The 27,792-nt window shown below is 39.6% G+C and overlaps 1 protein-coding gene across 1 annotated transcript in view; it reads left to right on the top strand.

Moving 5' to 3' along the window:
• Positions 1 to 27,792, top strand: part of LOC108679776 (1-phosphatidylinositol 4,5-bisphosphate phosphodiesterase classes I and II-like) — a 71,588-nt gene that overhangs the window by 31,381 nt on the left and 12,415 nt on the right. The window contains exons 2-13 of the mRNA XM_047885656.1: positions 3,391 to 3,468; positions 7,078 to 7,146; positions 8,254 to 8,385; positions 14,648 to 14,781; positions 15,843 to 15,927; positions 16,802 to 16,902; positions 17,765 to 17,943; positions 19,681 to 19,827; positions 21,208 to 21,359; positions 21,921 to 22,085; positions 24,255 to 24,446; positions 25,290 to 25,425. Coding sequence (XP_047741612.1) covers positions 3,391 to 3,468; positions 7,078 to 7,146; positions 8,254 to 8,385; positions 14,648 to 14,781; positions 15,843 to 15,927; positions 16,802 to 16,902; positions 17,765 to 17,943; positions 19,681 to 19,827; positions 21,208 to 21,359; positions 21,921 to 22,085; positions 24,255 to 24,446; positions 25,290 to 25,425 — 1,570 coding nt within the window. The remainder of the gene's footprint in view (positions 1 to 3,390; positions 3,469 to 7,077; positions 7,147 to 8,253; positions 8,386 to 14,647; positions 14,782 to 15,842; positions 15,928 to 16,801; positions 16,903 to 17,764; positions 17,944 to 19,680; positions 19,828 to 21,207; positions 21,360 to 21,920; positions 22,086 to 24,254; positions 24,447 to 25,289; positions 25,426 to 27,792) is intronic.

The following is a 27,792-nucleotide window of genomic DNA, read 5'->3' as shown; positions in this document are numbered from 1 at the left end:
GACAGCCCTAACTCTACGTGGACGGCCCTCACTCTATGTAGACGGCCCTCGTTCTACGTAGACGGCCCTCGCTCTACGTAGACGGCCCTCGCTCTACGTAGACGGCCCTCGCTCCACGTAGACGGCCCTCGCTCCACGTAGACGGCCCTCGCTCTACGTAGACGGCCCTCGCTCTACGTAGACAGCCCTCGCTCTACGTAGACAGCCCTCGCTCTACGTAGACGGCCCTCACTCTACGTAGACGACCCTCGCTCTACGTAAACGGCCCTCGCTCTACGTAGACGTCCCTCGCTCTACGTAGACGGCCCTCGCTCTACGTAGACAGCCCTCGCTCTACGTAGACAGCCCTCACTCCAAGTAGACAGCCCTCGCTCTACGTAGACAGCCCTCACTCCAAGTAGATCTACGTAGACGGTCCTCGCTCTACGTAGACAGCCCTCGCTCTACGTAGACGGCCTTCGCTCTAAGAAGACAGCCCTCGCTCTACGTAGACGGCCGTCGCTCTATGTAGACGGTCCTCGCTCTACGCAGACGGCCCTCGCTCTACGTAGACGGCCCTTGCTCTACGCAAACGGCCCTCGCTCTATGTAGACAGCCCTTGCTCTATGCAAACGGCTCTCGCTCTATGTAGACGGCCCTCGCTCTACGTAGACGGCCCTCGCTCTACGTAGATGGCCTTCGCTCTACGTAGACGGCCCTCGCTCTACGTAGACGGCCTTCGCTCTACGTAGACGACCCTCGCTCTAAGTAGACAGCCCTCATTCTAAGTAGACAGCCCTCTCTCTACGTAGACGACCCTTGCTCTACGTAGACGGCCGTCACTCTACGTAGACGACCCTCGCTCTACGTAGACGGCCCTCGCTCTACGTAGACAGCCCTCACTCCAAGTAGACAGCCCTCGCTCTACGTAGACGGCCCTCGCTCTACGTAGACGGCCCTCACTCCAAGTAGACAGCCCTCGCTCTACGTAGACGGCCCTCACTCTAAGTAGACAGCCCTCTCTCTACGTAGACGACCCTTGCTCTACGTAGACGGCCTTTGCTCTACGTAGACGGCCCTCGCTCTACGTAGACGACCCTCGCTCTACGTAGACGACCCTCGCTCTACGTAGACGACCCTCGCTCTACGTAGACGACCCTCGCTCTACGTAGACGTCGTATCCCTCAAAGGAAATTTTTACGCTGCGCCGCGTTCATCTAACGCTAGTGTAGAGAACATCGTTCGTAATGCCTAAAAATTTTTTTCCAATACATATTGTTTCGTGTGAGCCACATCTCACTTTTCTCACTTTCAATTGATTTTATTAATTCAAGGTATTCATCAATAAACCTTTAAAACTAGGCTGTTTACAAGAATAAAGAGAACGCCAGTTACGTTTTATTTAGATCATCATAAACAATCACATCATCTACATTAGTTCACGTGATAGGTATTTGTTTCTATGACGCCCTTATCACTCCTTTTAATACTTTGAATTATCTTTGTTCCCTGCAAATTTCATTTTGGATTTTGAAACTTTTCACATCGCGAAACTTTTCGATCTTTTTCACATCACGTCGCTTTTAATTCGTGCTACTGTTATCACTTCAGCTGTTACTTTTAGTTTCTCCTGATTTAGAGCTGCACACTATGTCTGTCACCTCGCTCTATCCTACTGATCTCGCTCTATCCGCTGACCTCGCTCTATCTGCTAACCTCGCTCTATCCGCTGATCTCGCTCTATCCTGCTAACCTCGCTCTATCCTGCTGACCTCGCTCTATCCTGCTGACCTCGCTCTATCCTGCTAACCTCGCTCTATCCTGCTGACCTCGCTCTATCCTGCTAACCTCGCTCTATCCCGCTAACCTCGCTCTATCCTGCTGACCTCGCTCTATCCGTTGATCTCAAGCTTGCTCGCCAGCCTCTCCAGCCCGGCCAAGGGCCCCCGGTCTGCTAAAGAATTTGCCAAAGGTACCCAGTGAAAATTTACAGTCGCGGCAGCTTCTGATTTGGATTACCAGAAGCTGAGGCGACTCTAAATTTTGTTGGGGTAGCAAAGCCAGCGCTCATTTTGGCCGAGCGTGGTCTCTGTTTGACGACATCTCATCGCCGGAGCCTCTTCAGACCTGCTCAAACTTTGCACAGTGGGCGGCTGTTAAGAACTGCCACTTATCATGGTGCCTGCCTAGAATGGCCTCGTATGTTTTTTTCGACACATTGTCATTTATCTGGGCCATGGCAATATTGCTAAAATTAGTCGTGTCATTTAAAATACGTGACCTGTCGAAATAGATACGTTAAATACTGTTGTAGAATTATAATCCCGTCGTAATATATTGTCCTCATCCTTGTGTTTTAAGCAATATTCTTGCCCACTAAGCTCTTCAGTTCAGTACTGTTTTATGTCTCTACTGTTTATGTTCAGTACTGTTTTTCTATTTAAACGCAGCACTGTGCTTCATCTCTATTGTTAACTTAAACACATACTTATGATCAGCATGCATATTGTACACTCGTCCTTTCACCTAAATATGTTTTTATTGACAAATCGTTTAATCCTGATACTCTAATTGTCTAATATTACACAATAAGTCAATAACAGCCATCAAACAAGTGAATGACGACCAGATCAAACCACAATCAAATTTAATCTTTGACTACGAGAAAGGTTCCGTCCACTTGAGCGATGAAAATTCAATTAAAAAACCGTCAGTGAGTTCAGTTGCTGGCCTCACAGCTCAATGAATATGCAAGACTAGTCCTGAGATGCCTGGGCTCATAGACCTCGCTGGTCATCTCCATCTTTTCTCGATAAAGCGTTTCTTTGGGTCGCTTCATCTGAGGTCGGCACCTCGGATATTGAGTCGCGCTTTGCAATACGAAGCTTCTTTCTTTTGCGCCTCAGAATACGATACTTCATCCTGAGCGTCTTTCGATATGCCACCGACGGGAAATTTTGTGGTCGTGGCTCTTTTTTTCTAGACTCGAACCTGCAACATATTTTTTGTATAGGTATACTATTTAATATGTCGCTTATTTGTGTGAGTAAATAAAAAATATGGAGAGCTTGTAGGCAATTATTTCCATCGTTTAATTGCAGTTTACGCAATACATGTGGCCTCCCTGCGAGGTTATTAGAATGCAGCGCCGTAATGAATTTAGTAGTGTTTAAATACATCGATCAAACCATGTTGGCGAAATAGGAGTAGCATACGAAGGTTGAGTGTTGTGAAACTATTCAATGATAATTCTATTGCTTTCTGCTTTGCGTATCAGCTGTATGAAAGCGCTATGATGCGTTTTTGGCGCTTTTAGATGTATGAAACTATGCAAGTGAACGAACTTCATGTTTTTTTATATAATTTTTTTAAATTTTAAAAATTAAAGTTCTGTTTTTTCTGTTCCATCAGGACGGCACGTGCACAGTTACTCTGAAGATCGATCCCCACGGCTACTTCCTCTACTGGAACCACGACTCTGAGTCTCAGGTACGCTTAATATTTAGGACAGGGCAGGGAGGCCTATCCCTTAGGACAGGGAGGCCTATTTCTTAGGACAGGTAGGCCTATTTTTTAGGACAGGGAGGCCTATCCCTTAGGACAGGGAGGCCTATTTCTTAGGACAGGTAGGCCTATTTTTTAGGACAGGGAGGCCTATCCCTTAGGACAGGGAGGCCTATTTCTTAGGACAGGTAGGCCTATTTTTTAGGACAGGGAGGCCTATTCCTTAGGACAGGGAGGCATATACCTACTCTACCTTCTTTTACTTCTCTGCTGCTTCTTTCATCCTCAATCAAACATTTTCCTCTGCTGTTCGTACTCAGTCATACATTTTTCATGCCTTTTTAATATTTTTCATTAATTAATGATAATTTTTTTTATTAAATTCTCTAGACATTGATAAATTTAATTGCATATAAGTACGGATATAAAATTGAAATTAACTAATTTGTCAAAAGAAAATTTGTGTGAAGCAAGAAAAATATTAATTGTTACAAATTCGGCTTGAATTTTATGAAAATGAAGTTCGATTGTAGGTCACTTCAGAGCGACAAATTTTTCATAGCTAAGAACGAAGGAAACATAAAATGTGACATTGTAAAGTTCTGTATAGCCTTGATGAAAGTGACACAAGGTTTACCTAGCATCTATTTTAATATGTATTGTAAGAACTTTCAATTCATTGAAGATTATTGTCATTTTATTCAATGTAAATATCGTGTTGGATGGAATTTCGAGGCACTTTGTGCTTCGGTCGAACAAAATTGTGACTTCAGCAATGTTTTGGCATGCTGTATAAAATAGGTTTAATACTTGTAAAATATTTTATTTTATTTATCTCATTTATTGAAAAAATTCCCTATTGTGCTCGCCATGTCCGTCCGTCCGTCTGTCCGTCTGTCTGTCTGTCCGAACGTGACTTCACGTTTTCGTCGACGAGAAAATGCGCTCTCTGTCACTCACTGCAGTGAGTACTGGGTTATATTTTTTTCAATTTGCTCATTTAATTGCTCTCATTTTTTTATTTGCTCTCTTAATTGCTCTCTATTTTCAACTTGCTCTCTTTATCGCCCCCTCTCTATTTAATGTTGTTGTTGTTATACTACTTGTCCTTGTATAAATGTGTTGTGACTGTATCATGTATTTATTTGATCAGTAGCTACGCTCTGGTTGCGCTGCTAATTTGTCATTTCTCAAACCTGGGTTTGTTATTGCTTCATGTCATCCGGATAATTGGTTCTTCTATTAGCTGTGCTCTTTTTCAACGCGTTTTCCTTTATATAGAAAACTGAATATATGTTGTCGGCCGATAGATCTTCCTAGGTAACATATTGACGTGAGCTTCAGCATTAAAACTTATGCAAGGGAATGATTAATTTCATTTGAGTCTTGCTTATTTTATGCCTGGGAGAAGTCCCAGCATTTTTAACGTAGTCTGAATATTTTTGATATCGAAATAATTTTCGTTTATGTTGGAAACAATTTTGTGGATTGTGGAATCAAAGTGAAAATATCTGGAACCGGCATGTTACCATTAAAAAAATCCACTCTATTTGAAGAATTGACTGCTTAGACTCCTGTCGTCATCATCGAACATTTTTTGGAAATCCGACGTCGTATTCATGACAGGAATTGTCGCTCAGGAAGTGACACCGGACGTCAATTTAGCAGCAGTAATCCAGACGCGCGCGTGTCGTCGTCAGGAGCATTATACTGCAACCATTCAGCGAATATCCAAGTTTGAAAAAAAAGAATAATTGTTCTACTATTTCTGTTACATTATCTATGATCAATTTTTTAAAGAGTTGTTCAATTTAAAGAAGAAACAGCCACGCTTGCTGCCCTAGCAAATTGATGCTGTATGCTGAAATATTCAAGACGAATGCAAAATTTTGTGAATGGAGATTTAGTATCGATGAAAGTGAAACTGTGATATTCAGTGGAAATTCCAGATTTAACATTTTAAATTTATAATGCAAATAATTTGCATATTGTATAGAACAATATTGGTCTGGTACCTTTTACAGTATATCTCAACCTGCTACTGTGCAATTATTGTTCTTCATGGGGAACAAATTTATATTAGTGATAAATTGGTATTTTTATTATATGAGACAAGATATTACCCAGATGTAATTGTTTTTAGTTATATTTTATATTTAACATACCTCTAACCCCATCAACTATCGTATGCTGGTAATGTGTGTGTCATCTGTATGGAATATACATCTGTATCAGAATAAAATTCAGTAAATCATTAAATCTATTAATCTTTACTGAAAAATATATTTTGTCGTGGTGTAAACTTTCGCGTAAGTCAATATATCGAAACTCTTTTTGTAATTGTTGTGCTTTGACGGAAGCTAACTTCTAAGCGTGATATATAAGTTAGAATAAATCACTTATTTGTTCTGCTTAATATTGCTGAAACTTGGGCACTTGTGCATTCCTGGATCCATTTTCAACTCCATCTTGGTTCTTATCTCTGGCACTGTAAGGTATTCCAGGAAACCTGCTAGTTATTCTTCCCTACTTTAACTAATTACAACTTAAATACTGTGATTACGCAACTGTTACATATTACCGAATAATGCAAGCTCTAACATATTTTAGTTTTGATATGGATTTAACGCGTTCCTGTTATCGCATCAGAAGTGTTTTTAGTTCAAAATTGTGTCGCGCCGTCCGTTTCTTGTCTGTGAGGCACTCAGCAGCATCCCAGTAAAAAATGACATTTATGTGTCGGAATTTTTGTTATCCGCGTCGAAATTGTTGGATTATGCAAAGTATTCAAGGACTTTTTCGTTCAAGCCTGTTTTGGATAATATATAAATAAAAATAAATCTTGAAATCTTGATGTGGGTAGTCTCTATGAAATTATTTCAGTTTGAGTGGTACTTAAATGTTAGTTGTAAATACCGTGTATTTATTAACGTGCATTCGCTATTGCCGGGTTTAGGGTTTTTTTTCAGGGATTCGAAATTTAATTTTATTGATTTACTTGTATTGTCAATAGAAAGACGTTTTCCTCTGTATTTAGTAAGACGTGGTTATATCAAAAGAGTTTGTTCAAACTAACTTAGTATCGTTCTCTCCATTTCACGTTCATGGACACTTGCTTTCGTGAACTCGGTCCTGAGGCGTTAAGAAACAATGAATCAAAAACAAAAAACCCGGAATTCGAATACTGGAAGAACATTTTTAGCGCATTTATGGAAAAAATGCACTATTGTGCTCGCCATGTCCGTCCGTCCGTCCGTCCGTCCGTCTGTCCGTCCGTGACTTCACTTTTTCGTCGACGAGAAAATGCGCTCTCTGTCACTCACTGCATTGAGTACTGAGTTATATTTATTTGTGGCTTCATAATCTAAAGCTATGCCGATTTCGTAACAGAAAGTCACGCTGGTCTTATAAGCTTGTCTAAAACTGACGCTCCACTTTTATTATGTTGGATCCCTCTCGCTGAATTTCAATTAGTTTGATTATCTATTCTTAAATTGAACATTAAATGTCTTTGTCACGTATTAATGTGATTGAATTTGTTGTATTTATTTGCACCTAAGACTAGACTAATGAATGTTCATCTCTTCGTTGCAGGAGACGGAGATTCTTGACATCATGTGTATCAGAGATACACGTACAGGCAGATACGCCCGCGTGCCTAAGGTATCTTCCTATTTATTACATCAACAATGCAAATTATTTATTAATTAATGAATTTAAATTATAAATAATTAATATTAATAAATAATATAATTAGTATAATAATAATTAAATAATAATATAATAATAACTAATATTAATAAATAATTAAATGATTATTGTTAATGTATTACAATTAACTTTAGTGTTGCTATTATAACTGTATGTTTCCTTTACAAGTAAAAATTGAATATTTATACTCAGACATCAATGACGATAAAGTCGCCAGTTATTTTTAACTGCATTTACCTCGCCAGTTTCTATGTAAATCGGTGTGGCACCAATCTGAAAAAATATAGTTTCGTTAGCCAGGTATCAGAAAGTTTTACAGCTATCGTAAAACTTGAATTAAAAAAATGTGTTTTGTACGAGCCGTGCAAAACTAAAGCATCAAGTAACGTTTTAATTATTTCAATTCAATTAAATTGTAGGCGCTCGCAACCCTGCATCTTAAAACATTTATTATATATAAAATTAATTTTGGCTTACATTTAGCGAGACCTATGATTTCAGAATGCCTACATTGCTCTTAATAATGTCCTATTTATATGATATTCTACTATAACAGTGTCCATAACGTAAGGCTTGCCTTATTATCTCCCAACTATCTCTTACTTATGCAATGTTCTATTTAATTAGTGATGTATCTTCATGTTTGATATTTACACTAACTTGGAATTATATATAAGATTTAAAAAATTATGTAGCTTCATGTTTGATGTTTGCTCTAACTTGCAATTATATATAACATTTAACAAGTGATATAGCATCAAATTTGATATTTACTCTAACTTGCAATTATATATTACATTTAACAAATGATATAGCATCAAATTTGATATTTACTCTACCATGAAATTAGATATAACATTTAACAAATGATGTAGCGTTAAGTTTGATATTTACTCCAACTTGCAATTATATATTACATTTAACAAATGATATCATCAATTTTTATATTTACTCTAACTTGCAATTATATATTACATTTAACAAATGATATCATCAATTTTTATATTTACTCTAACTTGCAATTATATATAACATTTAACAAATGATGTCTTTGATCAGGACTCGCGAGTGCAAGCTTGCTTCGGCAACCTAACGTCTCTGGAGAGCAAGTCTCTGTGCGTCGTGTACGGCAACAGCTTCGTTGATCTTTCCTTCTACAACTTCGTGGGGCAGAAACCTGACACTGTCAAGGCTAGTTTAGCTTAGTGCATTTTCAGTCGGACTTTTTTTTGTTAAGTTTCTACCTTTTTATTGTTTGAAGACGAAGTTAAGTTATACAAGATCTGAACTGCCGCAGTCCTTTGAATTAATCGACTTCCATGCAGCGCGTTTTCTGTATCGTTTCATTCAGCGTTGAAATTGTAGCTCTTGTGAATTATTTATACTATTTTCATCGAATTAGTTTGTTACAGACAACGTAGAATGTCTGAACCGTTCAGTGTATTTTACTGTAAACGTCCAGCCCCTGCAAAAAAATGCTCTCAGGTACACATTTTATTGCTTTTTATTCTGAATACATTCTCAGAGGAGGGTGATAGTCATTCATTTGATAGTAACAATCATATCTCGTATTTTTACAACGATAAATTTACAAAAATTCATGTGTGAGTTAACTAATTAGTGACATCCTCCTAAACCAGTGGTTCCCAAACTTTTTCAGGCTGGCGCCCCCCTTTGGCTCCCTAGTGAATTTCTAGCGCCCCCCACAGACATATACGCCTCTTTCTTGAAATTTAGTTCGCTGCAATTTTAAAAGATAAAGGTTTAACACAAATGTGTATTTCACAAATAGAACCCCGTTTAGTGAACCAATATGTTTTTCAGCTGTTTTAACTGTTTCGGCTCTAGAAACCTAGGACGTCGCGGGCGAATTTACGGCCGGACTCGTGGCCGGTCTCACGACCAATCTCCAAATTCAATTATCAAGTAATATATCCCAAACTAATTAACGCAGGTCTATGAAACTTGGAACACGTATTCATCATAACCTAATGGTGATGTTTAGCTCGTAATTTTTTTAAATTTCTCATTCATTCGTGAGTTACGCGTACATTGCGAAACAGGCCTAAATCAAAGAATTTCTTCCAAACTATTGAACAGATTTGAACGAAATTTAGAATAAACATTCCTAACTACCAAACGGTGATTCTTAAGCTTATAATTTTTTTTCGATTTTACTTTCGTTTGAAAAATTTTTTTTTTTCATGTCACCGTCATTCTTGATTTTACACTTCCGTATATTCGGCCCGTATCGCCGGGTAATTTGTCACTTAAATTCGCGGCGATCAAGAAATTTCTTCTAAACTACAGAACAGATTTCAACGAAACTCTGTATATAAATACATAACCTCCCAACGGTGATGTTTAGCTCGTGACAATTTTTCTATTTTGCTTTCGTTCGCGAGTTATACAGATATAGTAGGAACGACCAGCTTTTCTACCGGCCGGTTTAACCAAGAGCCGTATACGTATAGCCGTATAACTCGCAAACGAAGGCAAAACGAAAAAATTGTAAACATCGCCGTTGCTTAGGTTAGGTATTTAATTACTAAGTTTCGTTCAAATCTGTTCAATAGTTGAAAAAAATTTCTTGATTACTGCGAATTGTAGCACTTATTGCTGTTTAAATCACGAATGAAGGTGAAATAAAAAAAAACTCGCGAACGCAGGCACAATCGAAAGAATTTTCGCGAGCTAAACATCACCGTTTGGTAGTTATAGAACTGTAAATCTGTTCAGTAGTTCGAATCTGTTCAGTAGTTTGGAAGAAATTGCTTGATCACTGTGAATTTCGGCCCGTATTGCCATATAACTATGGCAAATACAAACGATGGCAAAATTCAAACAATTTTCACGAGCAAAACATTATCGTTAGGTCCTAATAAATACGTGTACCAAGTTTCATCTAGTTAAGTTCATTAATTTGAGAGATATTCCTTGATCATTGAATTTGGAAATTTGCCGTGAGACCGGCCGCGAGTCCGGCCGCGAGTCCGGCCGTTAATTTGTCCTAGACGTAAACCCAGGAGAGGTTAAATAACAGATCTGGGTTAAAAAAAAACCATCGCTGGGAGTCATGATGTGCTGCACGTGTTGTGTACAAATCGTCAAACAAACGTTCGAACTTCTGACATTGACTTCGGAATACTGCCCCCTATCGCCCCCCTACCGCCCTCTTCTTCCTCACCGCCCCCCAAAATCTTTCCACCGCCCCTAGGGGGCGATATCGCCCACTTTGGGAACCACTGTCCTAAACTAAGCTCGCTTGCTCACTTAATTAAATTGCTTCTATAACATTTCAATAAGGGCAAGATCTAACTGTTCAGGCACTTTCGATCATGTTTTCCTACGCCTTTTATGTCGGGCAAGAATTTGCATTTCGTCAATCGATATCGCCGAACGATTGGACCTCATTTCTTCCTTTGTGCCAGAAATCATCACAATACCGATGTGTGAGTGACATGGCCGCTAGTTGACTTCCAATCCTATCAAAAATTATTAGTGAAATTAGTGTGTTGGTATTGGATGAATAAAATTTGGTTATCAACAAGCATATACTACCGGACCTCATTTCAGACTTTTCATCTCGACTCATTTTTTCAAAGTTTGCTTGATTGCTCGATTTCTAGCGCTATTCAAAAAAATAATAAATAACCAGCAGCGACTGGCTTTTAGCTGGCCACTCAATTTTCATCTATGATTTAAAACTGGAACGCCTGGCTGGCCGTATTGAAGGCGTTTTAATTAGCCCGATAATGAACGCTATAACTTAGTATCGTCCTCTCTATTCAACGTTCATAGACTGTGAGAACTCGATGCTTAGGCGTAAGAAAAAACAATAATTTGGAAACAAGTAACAGAAAAACTGGAATTCGGATACTGGGAAAGCAGTTATTTTGGAAGCGTGGCTTCATATTCTAAAGCTATACCGATTCTTTAACGGAAAGTCGCGCTGGTCTTAATAGCTTGTCTAAAAATGACGCTCCGCTTTCAGGGGGTTGGATCGCTCCGCTGAATTTAAACAAGGCTCAAATACATTCGGAATAGGTAACACTCCAGGATGGACGTATAGAATAGTAAACATAGCTGGAACTATTTTCAGCATACATAAAATCGAGCATGGAACACTTCTTGGAAAATTAGAGCACATTTCTGTGTTATTTGGTTTTTTATTTGTTCATTATAGATCACATGGAACGAAATCACTGACTCAAAATTCGGTTGTCGTAGTTCAACAAGTTTATGCTTAATGTGAATATTAATTGCGAGATTAAACTTTACATGTAAAACATTCATTTGAGTCAATTGCGTGACTATTTATGTAATTTATACCAATTCCTCAAGATTTATCGTTATTAACGAATGTATTTTGATAAAACTTTCAACATTGAACGGTTATGTCAGTCCAACATAGCTGTTCAATACCGACACCAGGTTATGGTCGAGCCTCCCAAAATGGGAAGGTTATGTAATTTATTTTATGTTGTTTTATTTAATGGTCGGACATAGCTCCCTCGTTAGCTAGCGTCAATGGTTTCCTTCTAACGAGGCGATATTTTCACGCAAAAACAAATTATAAGGGCCAACCTATACCAAAAATATCAGAAATGAAATGAAATTTTTAACGTTTTCATGACATGACTTTGTATGCCAAAAACAGCGCATTGAGCATTAAAACCGGCGCGTGTTCGCAGAATTTGCTGAGAGTAGTACGGCAATTCTGAAGTAAATTTGTAGGTAATTCTTTTTCCTTGTTTGGCTTAGTTCATGAGTTTTGAATAATTAGATATTTAATTATGATATCAAATGTTTCTCTGACATCTACTAAGTTAAACTTTTAGCACACAAACAATTCTGTACACTTGCATACCAAAACCAGGTCCTGTAAAACGAAGGTCTATGATTTCATGTTAGTATATTCGTTTTGTGTGAAATATTTTCATGTATTTTTTGTATTATCCTGCTCAAATATGCCTGGCAGGCATACTCTTTAATTTTTGCTAATAACTCAAAACATCTCTAATTACTTAATGATGAGTATATTACTTAGTATACTACTTGATAATAAGAAATGGACCTGTTATATGATGTTACTCAAGATACGAAACAAAACTACCATGCAAAAACAGAAAATATCTGTGGGTCGTGGTAAATGCAATTGAAATGCATCTGAGTAACATAAAACAAAAAGATGAATAGAAGAAGCACGCATAATAACAGAACCGTTAAGCTTCATTTGGCTTGGGGTTTTCTAAAAACAACACGCGGGGCGGCAGATAACTGGTCTCTTGGGTGTCCCATGCTATACAAAAAAATAGTGTACTCCCGACAGAACTCTGTTATATGCATATAGTAATTACAACGTTATGGATATATTTATTAGCTTTCTTGTATTATTTCTGTTTTTTCCTCCCTCTGCGCACAGTTCAGGGCTCGTCAACACATTAGCTCCGTTAGATGCGCGTTAAGAACTACTCCGTAAAGATGGCTACTGCCATGACATGTAATTCTTGACACAGCGCGCAATATCGCCCTTAAGAAGTGATATTACGCCGGTATGAGGCTAGCCGCGTCCCCAGAGAACAAAGCTTCTCCATACAGACCGCGAGAGCCGCTGCAATCTGCGCTATTTTGGGGATGCAAGTCGCAGCCTTCATTAACTTCATTGCATTTGCCTCCCCGTTGTCGGGGCTGTGTGATGCCTCTGCCTTAAGGGGCGGCTGTCCAGCGGGTTCTGGCTTGCAAGGGAAATATTTCTGGAAAATATCATGCGGCGTTCTGACAGCAGCGTGGCAAACCGGTGGTTTTTTTCTTGGAAGGGAATGGGTTTTTTTATAGAACCATGCAGCATCCTGTATATATAGCAGCAGCGAAAGGGTTTTTAGAGAACTATGCAGTGCCCTAGCAGCAGTGTGGCAAGCCTGAGGGTTTTTCTTGGAAGAAGAATAGTTTTTACATGACTTTGCGGCGTCCTCGTCTCATTGAGCAAGATGGCAATTTTTCTTAAGAGAGAATTACGTGCTTTTGAGAAAGCGGAAATGAAACATTAATTGCGCGTCGATTTTACCTTTCCTTTGAATAGTTTGGTTTGTGCTGCCAAGCATTTTCAGTTATTAATACTTTCGTGTTTAAAAAGCTTCTGTGGCTAAGTGGGTAAGCTTTAACAGGAACTTTTCGAGCATTGCATGGTGATTGAACTTTTTTCTTTATAATTGGGTTGAACGTGATTGAAGTACGCGAAGCCAATGTTGTGGAACATATTCATATCTTTCATATCTTTGTTCATATTGCATTGCATGCTTCCTTGAATTAAGTCTGAGCCGGAATTGCGTTTCTTATCAAATTCGCTGGATTGAAGTTTGTTTTCGTGCAGATAATTATTATGATAAATATGATAATTATCCTGCTGGGTTTGTAAGTGTATAAATTTTCTTGATATTTGTGTCAAGAATTCTACATTATATTATTTAGCTTTCGTCTGCAACGCTGGGACAATTTTTACGCGGCTTCTCTGTTTCAGAAAAATATTCTCAAATGATTCTGCACTATCAAAATATAGTTTTTTTGTATCTTCGTGTAAAGTAATAATAACTTAATTCTCAATATAAGTGAAGAAGTAACATATTTTTTTCAATTTCAATAAATAAATAGCCTGAAGCATCAATTGAAATTCAAGGTTAACTTAAATTTTTCAATTGAAATAAAAAATTCAAACCAATTTCTCATTTGAATAAGAAAAGTAACGAAATCTTCAATTAAAAACTAAGTAACCACTTTTCTCAATTGAGAAAATAACTTATTCCCCAATTGATATTGAAAATTATACTGATCTCTCTATTAAAATTTGGAATGCAAACAACTTTCTCAATTAAAAAAAATTAGTAACCAACTTTACCAATTGAAAAAGTAGCAAATTTTCTCAACTAAAAAAGTAACAAATTTTCTCAAAGTAAAAAGTCTTAATTTCTCAATTGAAATTAAAAATTACTAAGTTTTCTCACCAATTCCCCAATTAAAATCAGCGACCCCGTAAAGTGTGTACCGTTTATCAGCGACCCCGTTTTTAGCGCATTTTCTCATTTATGAAAAAATTTACTATGTTGCTCGCCATGTCCGTCTGTCCGTCCGTCCGTCCGTCTGTCTGTCCGTCCTTGACTTCACGTTTTCGTCGACGAGAAAACGCGCTCTCTGTCACTCACTGCAGTGAGTACTGAGTTATATTTTTAGCGCATTTTCTCATTTATGAAAAAATTCACTATTGTGCTCGCCTTAATTATCCGTCTGTCCGTCCGTCTGTCCGTCCGTCTGTCCGTCCGTCTGTCCGTCCGTCTGTCCGTCCGTCTGTCTGTCCGTCCGTGACCTCACGTTTTCGTCGACGAGAAAACGCGCTCTCTGTCACTCACTGCAGTGAGTACTGAGTTATATATTCAAGTATGTACCGTTTATCCGGCAGCTGTGGGCGGATGCGATCATGTCGATGGCCTACAATCTGCTGGCGCTGAACTCGTCCCCCGCTAACAACCTACGCAAGGCACACACCAAACTCGTCATAAGCAAGGACAAGAACGGCATGATCCCTGTTAAAAAGTTAGTATATTGTTACGTTGGTATAACACTTATCTCGCTCGTCATTACTTCCTATAGTCAATAATATGTGATTAATTTCAGCTGCAGTTAATGTCGTTAACCTCGCCAGCAGCACTCGATCAATTCGCCAGTCTCAAATATAAAAAAATATTTTCTAAACAAAACTGAAGTGCATCTTTCTAGCGTGACTAAAACAGCTTTGTAGTCATCATGTGGTTATGGAACCCTACAAATCATGGTTCTGACCAGTATTATGTGGTTTTTATTGACGAGTGGCTATAGGTATGTTCAGTTTCTGATGAGTGGCGACTGAAGTGGCATTGACGTTAGTTTGTGTTTTGTGTTCTTGCGATACTCTTAGAATTTATTTATTTATTATTTTTAGCTGATTTGGAACTCTTAATCTTGAAGTTTTCCCCTCTTATGTTATTAGAGAATTTTGATATTATCATTAACAGTAGATTTTAAGTTTTACAGTTGATCCAGCGCTCCACAAGCGATGATCTATGATCCATTTTTTTCTGACTCATCACTTTCGTATTGCTTGAATAAACTTTAATTTGATAATTTTGATTCAATTTTGACTCCGCCGTTCCCAGCTATAATATCAGAGATAATTTTTCACTTCTGTATTTCGAAGGATTGCATTTTTTGTGCAAAGCGCTGCCAAAATCCTCGCCTTTGGGACGCTGGTCACGCGTTTGTTCAGAGCTGCGCAGTCAAGTTAGCGAAAAGTTCCGTAATTACTGGCCAGCCGTTCATATCTCGCTGGTCCTACACTGAGTGAAAACAATCCAGGTTTTAACTTAAACAGATAATAGACGCAACCGGCCTTTTCATGGCTCTGAACATCAGTCACGCTCTTGTCACCACTCAATCTAAAGAAACTTACTATTTAGCTTTTAATGACATCATATAACCAACATTTTTAATGTAGATGATGCACCTAAATTTTACCAATTTTCAATTTTCAGCTGTGCTGTGTCTTTCTCAACGGACTTGTATGATGTGTGTATGATGTGTGAATGGGATAATTATAATTTATGTGTTTCTGTATTCAGTATCGTGCGAGTGTTCGCTCGCCATGCAGACGACAAGAAGAGAGTGGAACACGCGCTGGAACAGTCAGGTCTCCCCACCGGCAAGGTTTGTCACGATTTAACCCCAGCATAACCGTAATACGAACAATAATAGCGCACAATCATGAAACATCCACAGTTTGTCCACTACGCTACATCATAACACCCACGATTGATATGAAAGACAGACAGGTGTATATCCATCGTTATCAAGTTGTCCTGGAGCTGAATTGATGTTGATAAAGATTATATTGAGTGTATTTTCATTGCTATCCAGTTGGTATGCAGCAGTAAAGGTAAGGATTAAGTTTACCTTGAGTGTATTTCCAACGATAAGAAGTTGGGCTGCAGCAGCATAGACGTGGATAAAGTTTACCATGAATTCATTTCAATGCTATTAAGTTGTCCTGCAACAGAAGTTAGCGCTGCATAGGACAGCACCTCACCTCACAGAACGTGCCTCTTGATATTAAATGCATGTTCTAAAACGCGGGACTGGCGAGTTGTGTTCTGTGTCTTGTATGATGTGTGTGTTGGATCTGTTGTATGATGTCTGTGTTGGATCTGTTGTATTATGTCTGTGTTCGATGTCTTGTATGATGTTTGTGTTGGATGTCTTGTATGATGTCTGTGTTGGATGTATGGCTTGTATGATGTGTTCTTGTCTTAAAATTTAGAAAAAAAAATTTAAATGAATGCTTCCTTATTTAAAATTTAAATCCTGACGTTAGATGAGATTCCTTCTTAAAACTAAGGTTTTAAAGGTTCTTATACAATTATCATTACTTTAGTTTATTATTTTAGCTAATATCATCGCAGGAAATACGTTTAAAGTATCCTCAAATCTCAGTGACTGCAATTAATTCCCAGTGATATCGGTGATCACCAATAAAATGTTTAGAATTCATTTTCTTAACAAAACTTTTTCTTGTTGCTGCCAGAACAAGTCGGTGGACGTGAGCCAGTTTACGTTCGAAGTGTTCCTCGAGTTCTACAGGAAACTCACGTCGCGTGTCGAAGTTGAAAAAATTTTCTGTCAACTGTAAGTAAAGATGCTAGAAGCCTCGCTCTTATTTAGATATTTATATCGTCTTATATTGAAATATTTTTATTCTTACTGGCTTTAATTTGCTTGTGGCTCTGCATTTTAGAAAATTTGTTGTTGTTGAAATTGTTGGCCGAACGCAACAAGAGTAATAAAGTTTTCGATTTCCAAAACTAAGTATAATTTTGAACTCACTGAATCCTTTTTCACTTCCAGAGCAAAAAATTTTTATAGTGTAAATTGCGGATTATAAAGCAATACGCCACTCCATTTTAAATTTTCTCCAATCAAATCTCATAAAGCATCTTTTGCAATTAGTTCATTTTCATTATTTTTCATGTCTTGTTCCTTCCATATGATTGTATTACTGTTATTATCCCCATTGCCAACATGCAGCAATAATTAATCATATTTTACAAATCAACAAGTAATTTTCCGTTATCACTTCCTTAATAGTGGTAATTCAGTTTTTTCATAACTAATACCAATTTTTCTCTCGGATTCACTCAAACTCGTACCCTTTTTTTCTTGTATTCACTCATATTCAGCACAAGCCAGAGTCACCGTAATAATACCAATTTTTCTTGTATTCACTCATATTCAGCACAAGCCAGAGTCACCGTAATAATACCAATTTCTCTTGTATTCACTCATATTCAGCACAAGCCAGAGCCTGTCTCTTATACNTCAGCACAAGTCAGAGCCACCGTAATAATACTAATTTCTCTTGTATTCACTGATATTCAGTACAAGCCAGAGTCACCGTAATAATACCAATTTCTCTTGTATTCACTCATATTCAGCACAAGCCAGAGCCACCGTAATAATACTAATTTCTCTTGTATTCACTGATATTCAGTACAAGCCAGAGTCACCGTAAGCCCGCTAAGGCCATGGAGGCTAAGGAGCTCGTAGCGTTCCTGAACGACTACCAGCGCGACCCTCGCCTCAACGAGATCCTCTACCCCTACGCCGACGCGGCGCGGGCCCGTCAGGTCATCCTGCAGTACGAGCCTGCCAAGGAGAACATCGCCAGGAGTGAGCTTTATTATCTTTTATTAGTGCTGAATTGAAGCTGTATAAACATTTGTTTTAAGGAGAACTATGCTGAGAGTTTGATAAATGTGAGCTTTACTATGATTTATTAGTGCTGAATTGAAGCTGTGAACATTTGTTTTAGGGAGAACATTGCCAGGAGTGAGCTTTGCTATTATTTATTTGTTCTGAATTGAATCTGTGAACATTTGTTTTAAGGAGAATATTGCCAGGAGTGAACTTTGCTATTATTTATTTGTTCTGAATTGAAGCTGTGAACATTTGTTTTAAGGAGAACATTGCCAGGAGTGAACTTTGCTATGATTTATTAGTGCTGAATTGAAGCTGTGAACATTTGTTTTAGGACAAAGATTGCTTGAAGTTTGATAGAAATTAGCTTTGCAATAATTTAGTTGTGCAGTATTTTATTTGTTATTTTTATTTTTAGTTTATTTGTAAGGGAATTATGTTGATGTAATGAGATTTTTCATGATTTAATTGTACAGAACTTTGGCTACTTCATTAATGGGATTTTTCGTGTAATGACTTTAACATTCTTGCATTCGTACAATTCATTGTCCGTTTACGCTATATTGAAGTGCCTTTAACACTCGTATCCTCTATAATCTTCTATTTATTTATCGTTTGGACAATTTTACGACCGAATTTGCTCTCATCTCTACGGGAACCCCAATTTCTTTTTATGTCTGCTCGATTTCACAGTCCTTATTTCGGCTCATTTCCTGTGAAAGTTTCCACGTTATGGCGCCGAGTTAAAAGGATGCCGCAATAAATGTAGGTTTTATCTCCTCTTGCCAAAAGTGGAGCTGTTCTATTTGCGCACTGTGGCTACCCAGGTCACCGCAATTCAATGTTCCTTCAGTCCCTACAAATCTACGGACATGTTACGCCTTTGCTGGAGCAGCAGCCGTTGCTACTGCAGGTGCTGACGCCACTTAAACCCATGCACAAGGCACATGGCGTTGAAACAAAATTTAATTTGGTTTAAGTAACCATTATTTAACAAATAAACGTTGAATTATCCTTTGATTTAACGAACAAACGTTGCATCTGCGTCAGATGTCTGGTGGGAAGCAAAGCTAAAGAGAAGCGCACAACTGAAGAGAGCAACGCAACTGCCGGCGCTACTCGATAACTCGTTTGGGTTCAGGCTTACTGCGCCTAATACTGGGATTACTGCGCGATGTACTGGGCGCCGCTGTGCATAAAAATGGGATTTACTGCGCGATGTACTGGGCGCCACTGCGCTCAATACTGGGATTACTGCGCGATGTTCTGGACGCCACTGCGCATAATACTGGGATTACTGCGCGATGTACTGGGCGCCGCTGTGCATAAAAATGGGGTTTACTGCGCGATGTACTGGGCGCCACTGCGCTCAATACTGGGATTACTGCGCGATGTACTGGACGCCACTGCACATAAAAATGGGATTTACTGCGCGATGTACTGGGCGTCACTGTGCATAATACTGGGATTACCGTGCGGTGTGCTAAGCTCCCCTGTGCAAAATTCAGAGCTTTTATGTTTATGTTTAGTTTAATGAACTTTCTCTGTGTAGTTCTCACTGTTTTCTGAATCATTCGATAGTCGAGCTCTTTACAGTGGCCGAATTCAAGTTTTTATGGTTTTATCTGCGCTGACGCCTGTGCAATATTACTGTAATTCCTTTAATTGAATTTTGTATTTTTTATTTTTAAAAAATTTCTTATTTTTCAGATGTGCTGAGCTGCGAGGGCTTCCTGAACTACATCCTGAGCGACGACAACATCATCATCGCCAGGGACAAGCTCGACCTCTGCCACGACATGGACAAGCCGCTCTCTCATTACTTCATCAACTCCTCACATAACACCTACCTCATAGGTACCTCACATGGCCTACCTCATAGGTACCTCACATGGCCTGCCTCATAGGTACCTCACATGGCCTACCTCATAGGTACCTCACATAACACCTACCTCATAGGTACCTCACATGGTCTACCTCATAGGTACCTTGATTACGAAATAAAGCTTTTATGTTAAGTAGTTTTGGGACTTTTCTATTATTATACTTTTAATATCGGCAATCGCTTTAATTTCGTCAGATTGGTCCGAAGTGGCTTACAAGCACGTGAATATAGGTCCTCGTATGAATAGGTTACGGCAAAAATAGTACAGAGAAAAAGTTGTAATGTAGCACTGCTACATTTTATATTAAATTGCGAAATTCAAGTTAACATCCTGCGTTAACAAAAAAATCTTTAGAACATAAAAAATATAAAGTGATACAATAAAAATTGAGAACCTATCAGTTTACATCACTAAAATCACTCTTTTTACCAGGAAACCTTAATCCGTTGCAGTTCCCTTGAGTAGACGACAGTTGTTAACGACCGTAACTTGCGCGCACGTTTGCAGCCGTATTCCGAATGGCCGTACCTCAGCTGTAGCCGCGTAACTTTTCTTCCTAACCGTCGTGTCTCGCTGACAGACTAGATGTCTCACGGTCAGTCTGGCCGTAGGTTTCTTTTAGGTTTACTGCGGTTGATGGTTGTGACCGTATCGTTTCTTCTGATGAGAACTGTGACCGTACGGTGCTGATGACCGTACCGATGATTATTCTTGCTCAGAGCTCGAAAACTTGAATCTTCTGATGACGGCGTTTATATCGTTGGATGTCATGTTGTCCATCACGTTGTCTCACGGTTAAGGCACAGCCGTAGCAATGATGTTGACCGTGCATCTATGGCGAAGTCGTGGCCGATGCTTGATAATTTTTTGAAGTTTTTATATCGGGAACGCGGTGATATGAATGACTCGACGTTTCGCGCCAACCCTTGGCGCCAATTTTAGGTTTCTTATATACGCTGGTCTCGCCCACACTGTAAACCTATCCCTCGAAGTGACGCCGCATTCCTAGACTGTAATTTCCCTCGCGCTGAGCTCGCCAACGCTCGATGTAAACTAATTCGTTCCCACGGTCTCGAAACAACCACGTCTTACACACTGGCTACATCGCTTCTATCCGCATTCTTAACATTCTTAACTTCTACGCATAATACATGTTTCTTATTACCTACTTTATTCAACCTCACATAGCCTACCTCATAGGTACCTGACATGGCTATCAGGTCGTATATGCAGATCTTATTCGATGACTGAAGGTTAAGAGCACCTGTCATTGCAGGTCACCAGCTGACTGGCAGATCGCTTATGCAGATCTTATTCGATGACTGAAGGTTAAGAGCACCTGTCATTGCAGGTCACCAGCTGACTGGCAGGTCGTCAGTGGAGATGTACAGGCAGTGTCTGCTAGCAGGCTGCCGCTGCGTCGAACTCGACTTCTGGAACGGCAGGATAGACGAGCCTATTGTGGTGCACGGCTATACGCTCGTGCCTGAGATAAGTGCTAAGGTACGTGGTGCTGGTGCCTGAGATAAGTGCTAAGGTACGTGATGCTTGTGCCTGAGATAAGTGCTAAGGTACGTGGTGCTCGTGCCAAATAAATACCGAGATACGTGAAACTTGGGTCTATTTCTGAAGTATGTGATTATCTTGAGATAAGTGCCAAGATATGTAGTACTTGCGTTTGGTTTGGGCCACGGTGCATGTTGCTTGTGCAAGAAGAACTGTACATGCTTATTGGCCTGTCTCCCATTAATTTCAATTTCATACATTTAGTGATCATCCTCATTACAATTATCTGCATTCCCGATCACTTACATCTTCATTTAATCACAAGTTCACAAGATGTTCATGTGGGAATTAAACACCATAACAGAGTCTGTCAAAAAGACATCAGTCTGTCAGACATCAGAGTCTGTCAAAAAGTTTTGGCGAATTGTCCCAAATCTTTCAGATTCTAGTCTACATAACCTATCCTAGAGGTTCACACGCAATTACGCTATGAATCTATCTTCATCTCAGCATCGAAATATTATTGTTTAAATATTAATTGTTCATCACTGTTTGCAGGAAGTGCTGGAAGCCATAGCGGAATCTGCCTTCAAGACGTCGGACTGGCCTGTCATCTTGTCGTTCGAGAACCACTGCAACCCGCGGCAGCAGGCCAAGATCGCGCAGTACTGCAGGGACTTCTTCGGCGACATGCTGCTCGACACGCCCTTAGAGGCGTACCCGGTGGGTGGGTAGGGCCCCTAGAGGCGTACCCGGTGGGTGGGTAGGGCCCCTAGAGGCGTACCCGGTGGGTGGGTAGGGCCCCTAGAGGCGTACCCGGTGGGTGTGTAGGGCCCCTAGAGGCGTACCCGGTGGGTGGGTAGGGCCACTAGAGGCGTACCCGGTGGGTGGGTAGGGCCACTAGAGGCGTACCCGGTGGGTGGGTAGGGCCACTAGAGGCGTACCCGGTGGGTGGGTAGGGGTATTCACCTCCTCCCCCTTCTTTCGTTATGGTATGCCTCATGACATGGTATGGTATGTCAATCATGAAAGTCTCACTTTCGAAGTAAGGGCCAGTCCGGTTATATTTTATAATATGCGCAGAAAGACATACCATTCTCGCCTCCTCTGCAGTGAGTACAGACTCAGGCGCTCCAGCCTACCATAGTAGTTCAGCTACTCCATCCCGCTAATCGTAGAAATGAAGGTTCGCCGTCGCGCTTACCCAATCCGTCGCTTGCTTTACGCAGTATTGAGGCTATGTGATCACTTAACTTGACTATAGTACTCATCTTCACTCTGTTAGCTCTATATCTCAGAACCTCCTACCGTCCTACCGATAAATTACATGTTTTTTTCACTTGGGTTCGGTCATATATTGCAGACCAGTATTGGCTCCAGTCAGACTAGCCTTGGATCCAGTCATATATTACAGACGAGTCTTCTTGCTACCTCTCCGCTTATTCCAAAATCGTTGTCAGTACCTTTATGTCTAGATAACAATGACGCGGCGTAGCTAACTTCAATGTCCATATCGGCAATGTGGAGGAGAAAGAGAATCTTACTAAGCACCGTTGCCTGTGTTACTCCACTATTCTCAGTCGGTTCGCTTTAGCAACGACACCTTAACTGTAGTCTGTCGGTTTGAAAGTTGTGGATCCATGCCAATAAATATCCTCCGATCCTCAGTAGTTCTAATTTTTCGAAGAAAGAGTCATGGCCAATTTTACCGGAAGCCTTCGCAAAGTCCAAATGCACCACTTTTATTCAACCCGGGCTTAAGCAACCATTTCTTCATTTTTCGTGAAGAACAAGTCAAGTATATTTTATCACCTATTCGACATGTGCTCCTGTTGACTAAGACGTTGTTCATCAGCAAACTGCACTAGTTTAGCTTTCTGACCATCACATAAGTGGTCGATTGATGCCGTTCAATCCCAAAATTGGGGATGGGAGCCACCTTAGTTCCTATAATCCTATCACCTTGAAGGTCTCGTTGAATTTCATCTTTGGGAGAACAGGCGGCCGATAATGCATGATGGATTAATTCTATTTACGTCTAATTATGTTCAAACTAATGAAATCAAGTTTTGAAATTGTATACGATTATTATGCAGTAATTTGTCTTTTCATTCGATGCAGTTAGTCTTAGTTAAACTAATGATTTATTTCCAAATCTTGAAGTAATATAAATTACCTTATCTTGATTTGCGATACTCTCGTCTGCAAGAACCTGGTGTCGTCTGCGGTTGAACCCTTTGAGCTCTATTTCTGAAGCTTTTTTTTCTTCATTTTGATAGTCAAAACAGGAAGCTTTTGATCTCTATTCATCCGTTATTCTCCTGTTATTCATCCGTCATTCACCCATTATTCACATTATTCACCCATCATCCACCATCATCCACCATCATCCACCATCAGTCACCCATTATTCACCCATCATCCACCATCATTCACCCATCATTCACCCATCATCCACCCATCATCCACCCGTTATTAACCCATCATCCACCATCATTCACCCATCATTCACCCATCATCCACCATCATTCACCCATTACTCACCCATCATTCACCCATCATTCACCCATTACTCACCCATCATCCACCCATCATCCACCCATCATTCATCCACCCATCATCCACCCATCATTCACCCATTACTCACCCATCATCCACCCATCATCCACCCATCATTCATCCACCCATCATCCACCCATCATTCACCCATTACTCACCCATCATCCACCCATCATTCATCCATTACTCACTCATCATTCACCCATCATTCACCCATTATTCACTCATCATTCACCCATTACTCACCCATCATCCACCCATTACTCACCCATTATCCACCCATCATTCACCCATTATTCCCCCGTTATTGACCCATTATCGCCCCGCATGCAGCTGTCCCCCGGAACACACCTGCCCCCACCATGTCACCTCAAGCGCAAGATCCTCATCAAGAACAAGAAGAAGCATCGCACCCACAAGAAGAAGGACGCCAGGGGCGGCGGTAACGTGGGCGCCGGCATCGGTGCTGCCATCGGCGTCGGCGTCGGTGTGGGCGAGACGCAGTTCCATGTCGAGCTGTACCCTGTACGTGAGATATACTGTACAGTGTACAACTGTAATACTGATAACTTGCCTTGTGCTGTACGTGAGATGTTACAGTATACAATTGTACTGTGTACAGTGTTTTATATATATATTATATATATTATACATATATATGTGTACAGTGTTATGTACGTGATATATTCTGTACAGTGAACAGAGTACAACTGTAATACTGATAAGTTGCCTGACCCTGTACGTGAAATATACTGTACATCATAACACATGTATCTTTTTCTGATAATGTAGAATCATGCAAACAATATTGAATGTTTTATATTCACAACATTCACCAATGCCTAACATTGTTTGCCAAAATTGTTCGACGGTAACACTAACTTACATTTAGCTTTAATGAACAATTATGATTTTTTAATTTCCTCTTTCATATTTTATATCCTATGCCAAACAATGGTTAACGTACAGCCATGTTTTTTACGAAAATCAGCTTTAAATTAGACTCTACATTTTTTATAGATTTACAATGTTCCACGTATCCTCAAATGATATTCAAATCAATTCAATATTGACTGTTGTTTGAAATATCGCAATGTTCAACAGTCAACCAACAATGGACTATCCAAGCATACCAAATGGTTTCTGTTCTCTGCAGAATCATAAATATTATTACGAATTTCTTTGTAGAGCCACACGCGACCCGAGCCTGGGTTTCATAACTGAAATAATGCGGGGTTATTTCAGTTTTTCACTTTAAGGGCAAATTCTCTGTTAACTGTTAACAATAATTCGTTGTAAATTCATGTCTGTTGTAACATGTAATGACCTCTGTAACGTACTGGAATATAACGCGATGTCGTTACGTAGAGCGATAGCGGCGACGCTACATCTGCCGGGGGCACCCCAGCTCGCAGCGCCCCTGGCAACGGCGAGGCACCGCGTCCGCCCCTGCAGAAGGCAACGTCGCGTGACAGCTCTGAGGGCGACCACGACGACCCTAGTGGTGAGGGCGGGGCTTAATCCTAGTGGTGAGGGTGGGGCTGACCTTAGTGGTAAGGGCGGGGCTTAACCCTAGTGGTGAGGGCGGGGCTTAACCCTAGTGGTGAGGGCGGGGCTTAACCTTAGTGGTAAGGGTGGGGCTAAACCTTACTGGTGAGGGCGGGGCTTTACATTAGTGGTAAGGGCGGGGCTTAACCTTAGTGTGAGGGCGGAGGTTAACTCTAGTGGTGAGGGCGGGGCTTAACCTTAGTGGTGAGGGCGGGACTTGACTGGGCTTTGCCCCTAATGATGAGGGCGGAGCTTAATCCTAGTGGTGAGGGCGGGGCTTAACCCTAGTGGTGAGGGCGGGGCTTAACCCTAGTGTCTTTGACCAGTAATTAAACTATATGTGCGTTACAGGCTTATTGCATCAATTAGTTTGGCGATTTTTGGTTAGTAAATATCAATAGGGAAGGCGATATACTATGTAAATATATTTGCTAGGGAAAGATAATGTAGCCGTGCTGATAAGATTTTCTATTTCACGCTATGTTTTTGGGATCAAATCATTTAGTTATTACATCAAAGAGTGAATATGGTGGCCGATAAACGTAAAAAAAATTGAGCTCCTTAAGAATCCTGACACTCACCTTGCTCTTGCTGACATATTTATACGCTGAGCCGAACAAATTGTGAAATCTTTCGTGAATGTTAGATTTTTTTGTGATAGAAAAAAGGCGTATGTTTTCGCCATCTTCTCTTCCAAATAAATATTTGCTCAGGAGTGACTTCAACTGAAGCCTCCGCTTGAAATTCAGGCTCGATATTCTTTTATTTCATTTTCTTCTTTTGTTCGTAATTCTATCTGAATGCTGTCTTTTTGTCCTTGTATTTCTTTGAGTTAATTTATATAATCTATATTATTTACATAGCATGTTTTTATTTCAGTATTGGATTTGGTTTGTCATTTCTATTCCTGTTCATTAGAGAGCTACTCTTTGTCTGGAGTTGTTTTTTTAAGAGCTGTAATGCTGCTGCTGATTTTGTAAGCAAAATTTCTTTGTCATTATTTATATTTTTAAGAAACAAACTGTCAAGATGACTGGAGCTAAATTTTTTCCTATCTGCATTTTCGTAAATTTTTCGAAATTTTCTGCATCTCACAAACTCCGCTAAACCTAAGCAATTCTGTCTTGCTTGCTTCGCTTTCCCAAACTTACAACACAAGAAAACATTTACCAGCTTTCCTATCATTTTTACAATTCACATTTTATTGAGAAACTCGTATCTCAAATATATATGTTTATAACTGAAATTATTGTATAATTTCAGTTATATATTTTTTCAGATACATATTCATATACATAATTACATATAACTGAAATATAGCTGAAATTATATTATAGGTGGAATTTTTATCACTAAATTGTCTTTCTCACTGATCATTTCCATTCCTGCACTAATGGACGGCAGTCGTCATGTTCCCTGCGATGTGTCAGGAATATGTTTAGAGTGTGCACGAATGTTCGGATTGTACTTCAATGTGCAGATGTACTTGAACGTTAAGAATATACTTGACTGATATACTATATTGTCCTCCGATCTCCAGCCTTTCCACATCTCAATGTCAGGACTTTGGGTGAGACTTGAATTACGTAGTAGTTACGGAGGAAGTCTTTTGTGTGCTAGTGTAGTAAACTTTTTGATTCGTAACATAAATAGTGACTGTGTAAAGTGTCGGTGCTTTCTTAGCAGCTTCCTTTTATATTTGGGCATAAATTATGGGTTTTATCTATCAGCTCTAATTTAAGCGAAAAAGAGATGGAATAAATACTTACTGAGGAATTGAGGAATTTTCAGTGCCATGAAAAAAATATGGTTTAGTTGCAGAGAAAATGAAAAAAATATAACTATAAATAGCGCATTTTTATCCATAAACGAGAAAATGCGCTATAAATTGTTTTTAGGTCAGAGATTTCTGTGTGGATTATTGAAAATTTTGACGTTAAGTTTACAAAGTTTCTCTCTGAGGAGCGTTGGTGAACTTTAATTACATTTCTTAACTCGTGTTTTAAGTCATTACTTTTTCATGAAGTAATCGAAACGAGAAAAAATAATAGAAAGATAAAAATCAGACATATTGATTATTGAGGTATGTTTTAAATTATCCTGAAGAGTAGGCAAAACTATGTTGAAGTAATTCATTGGCTTACTGCGAAATTGTGTTTTTTTTGCTAAAAAATTTGGCATAGGCTAAAAAATTTCATCATGGATGAATGTAGTGTGTCTAATAAGATAAATAGAGACGCCACATGTACTAAAGCGTAATCAGATAAATATTTATTAGTTAGTTGTATGTACTGAAGTAGCGACATATTATTAAGGTTTATTT

This window comes from Hyalella azteca, unplaced genomic scaffold, assembly GCF_000764305.2.
Source record: "Hyalella azteca isolate HAZT.00-mixed unplaced genomic scaffold, Hazt_2.0.2 contig2705, whole genome shotgun sequence".
Taxonomy (NCBI): Eukaryota; Metazoa; Arthropoda; class Malacostraca; order Amphipoda; family Hyalellidae; genus Hyalella; species Hyalella azteca.
Note: the sequence above shows the minus strand (reverse complement) of the source record. Positions and strands in the feature narration are given on the sequence as shown.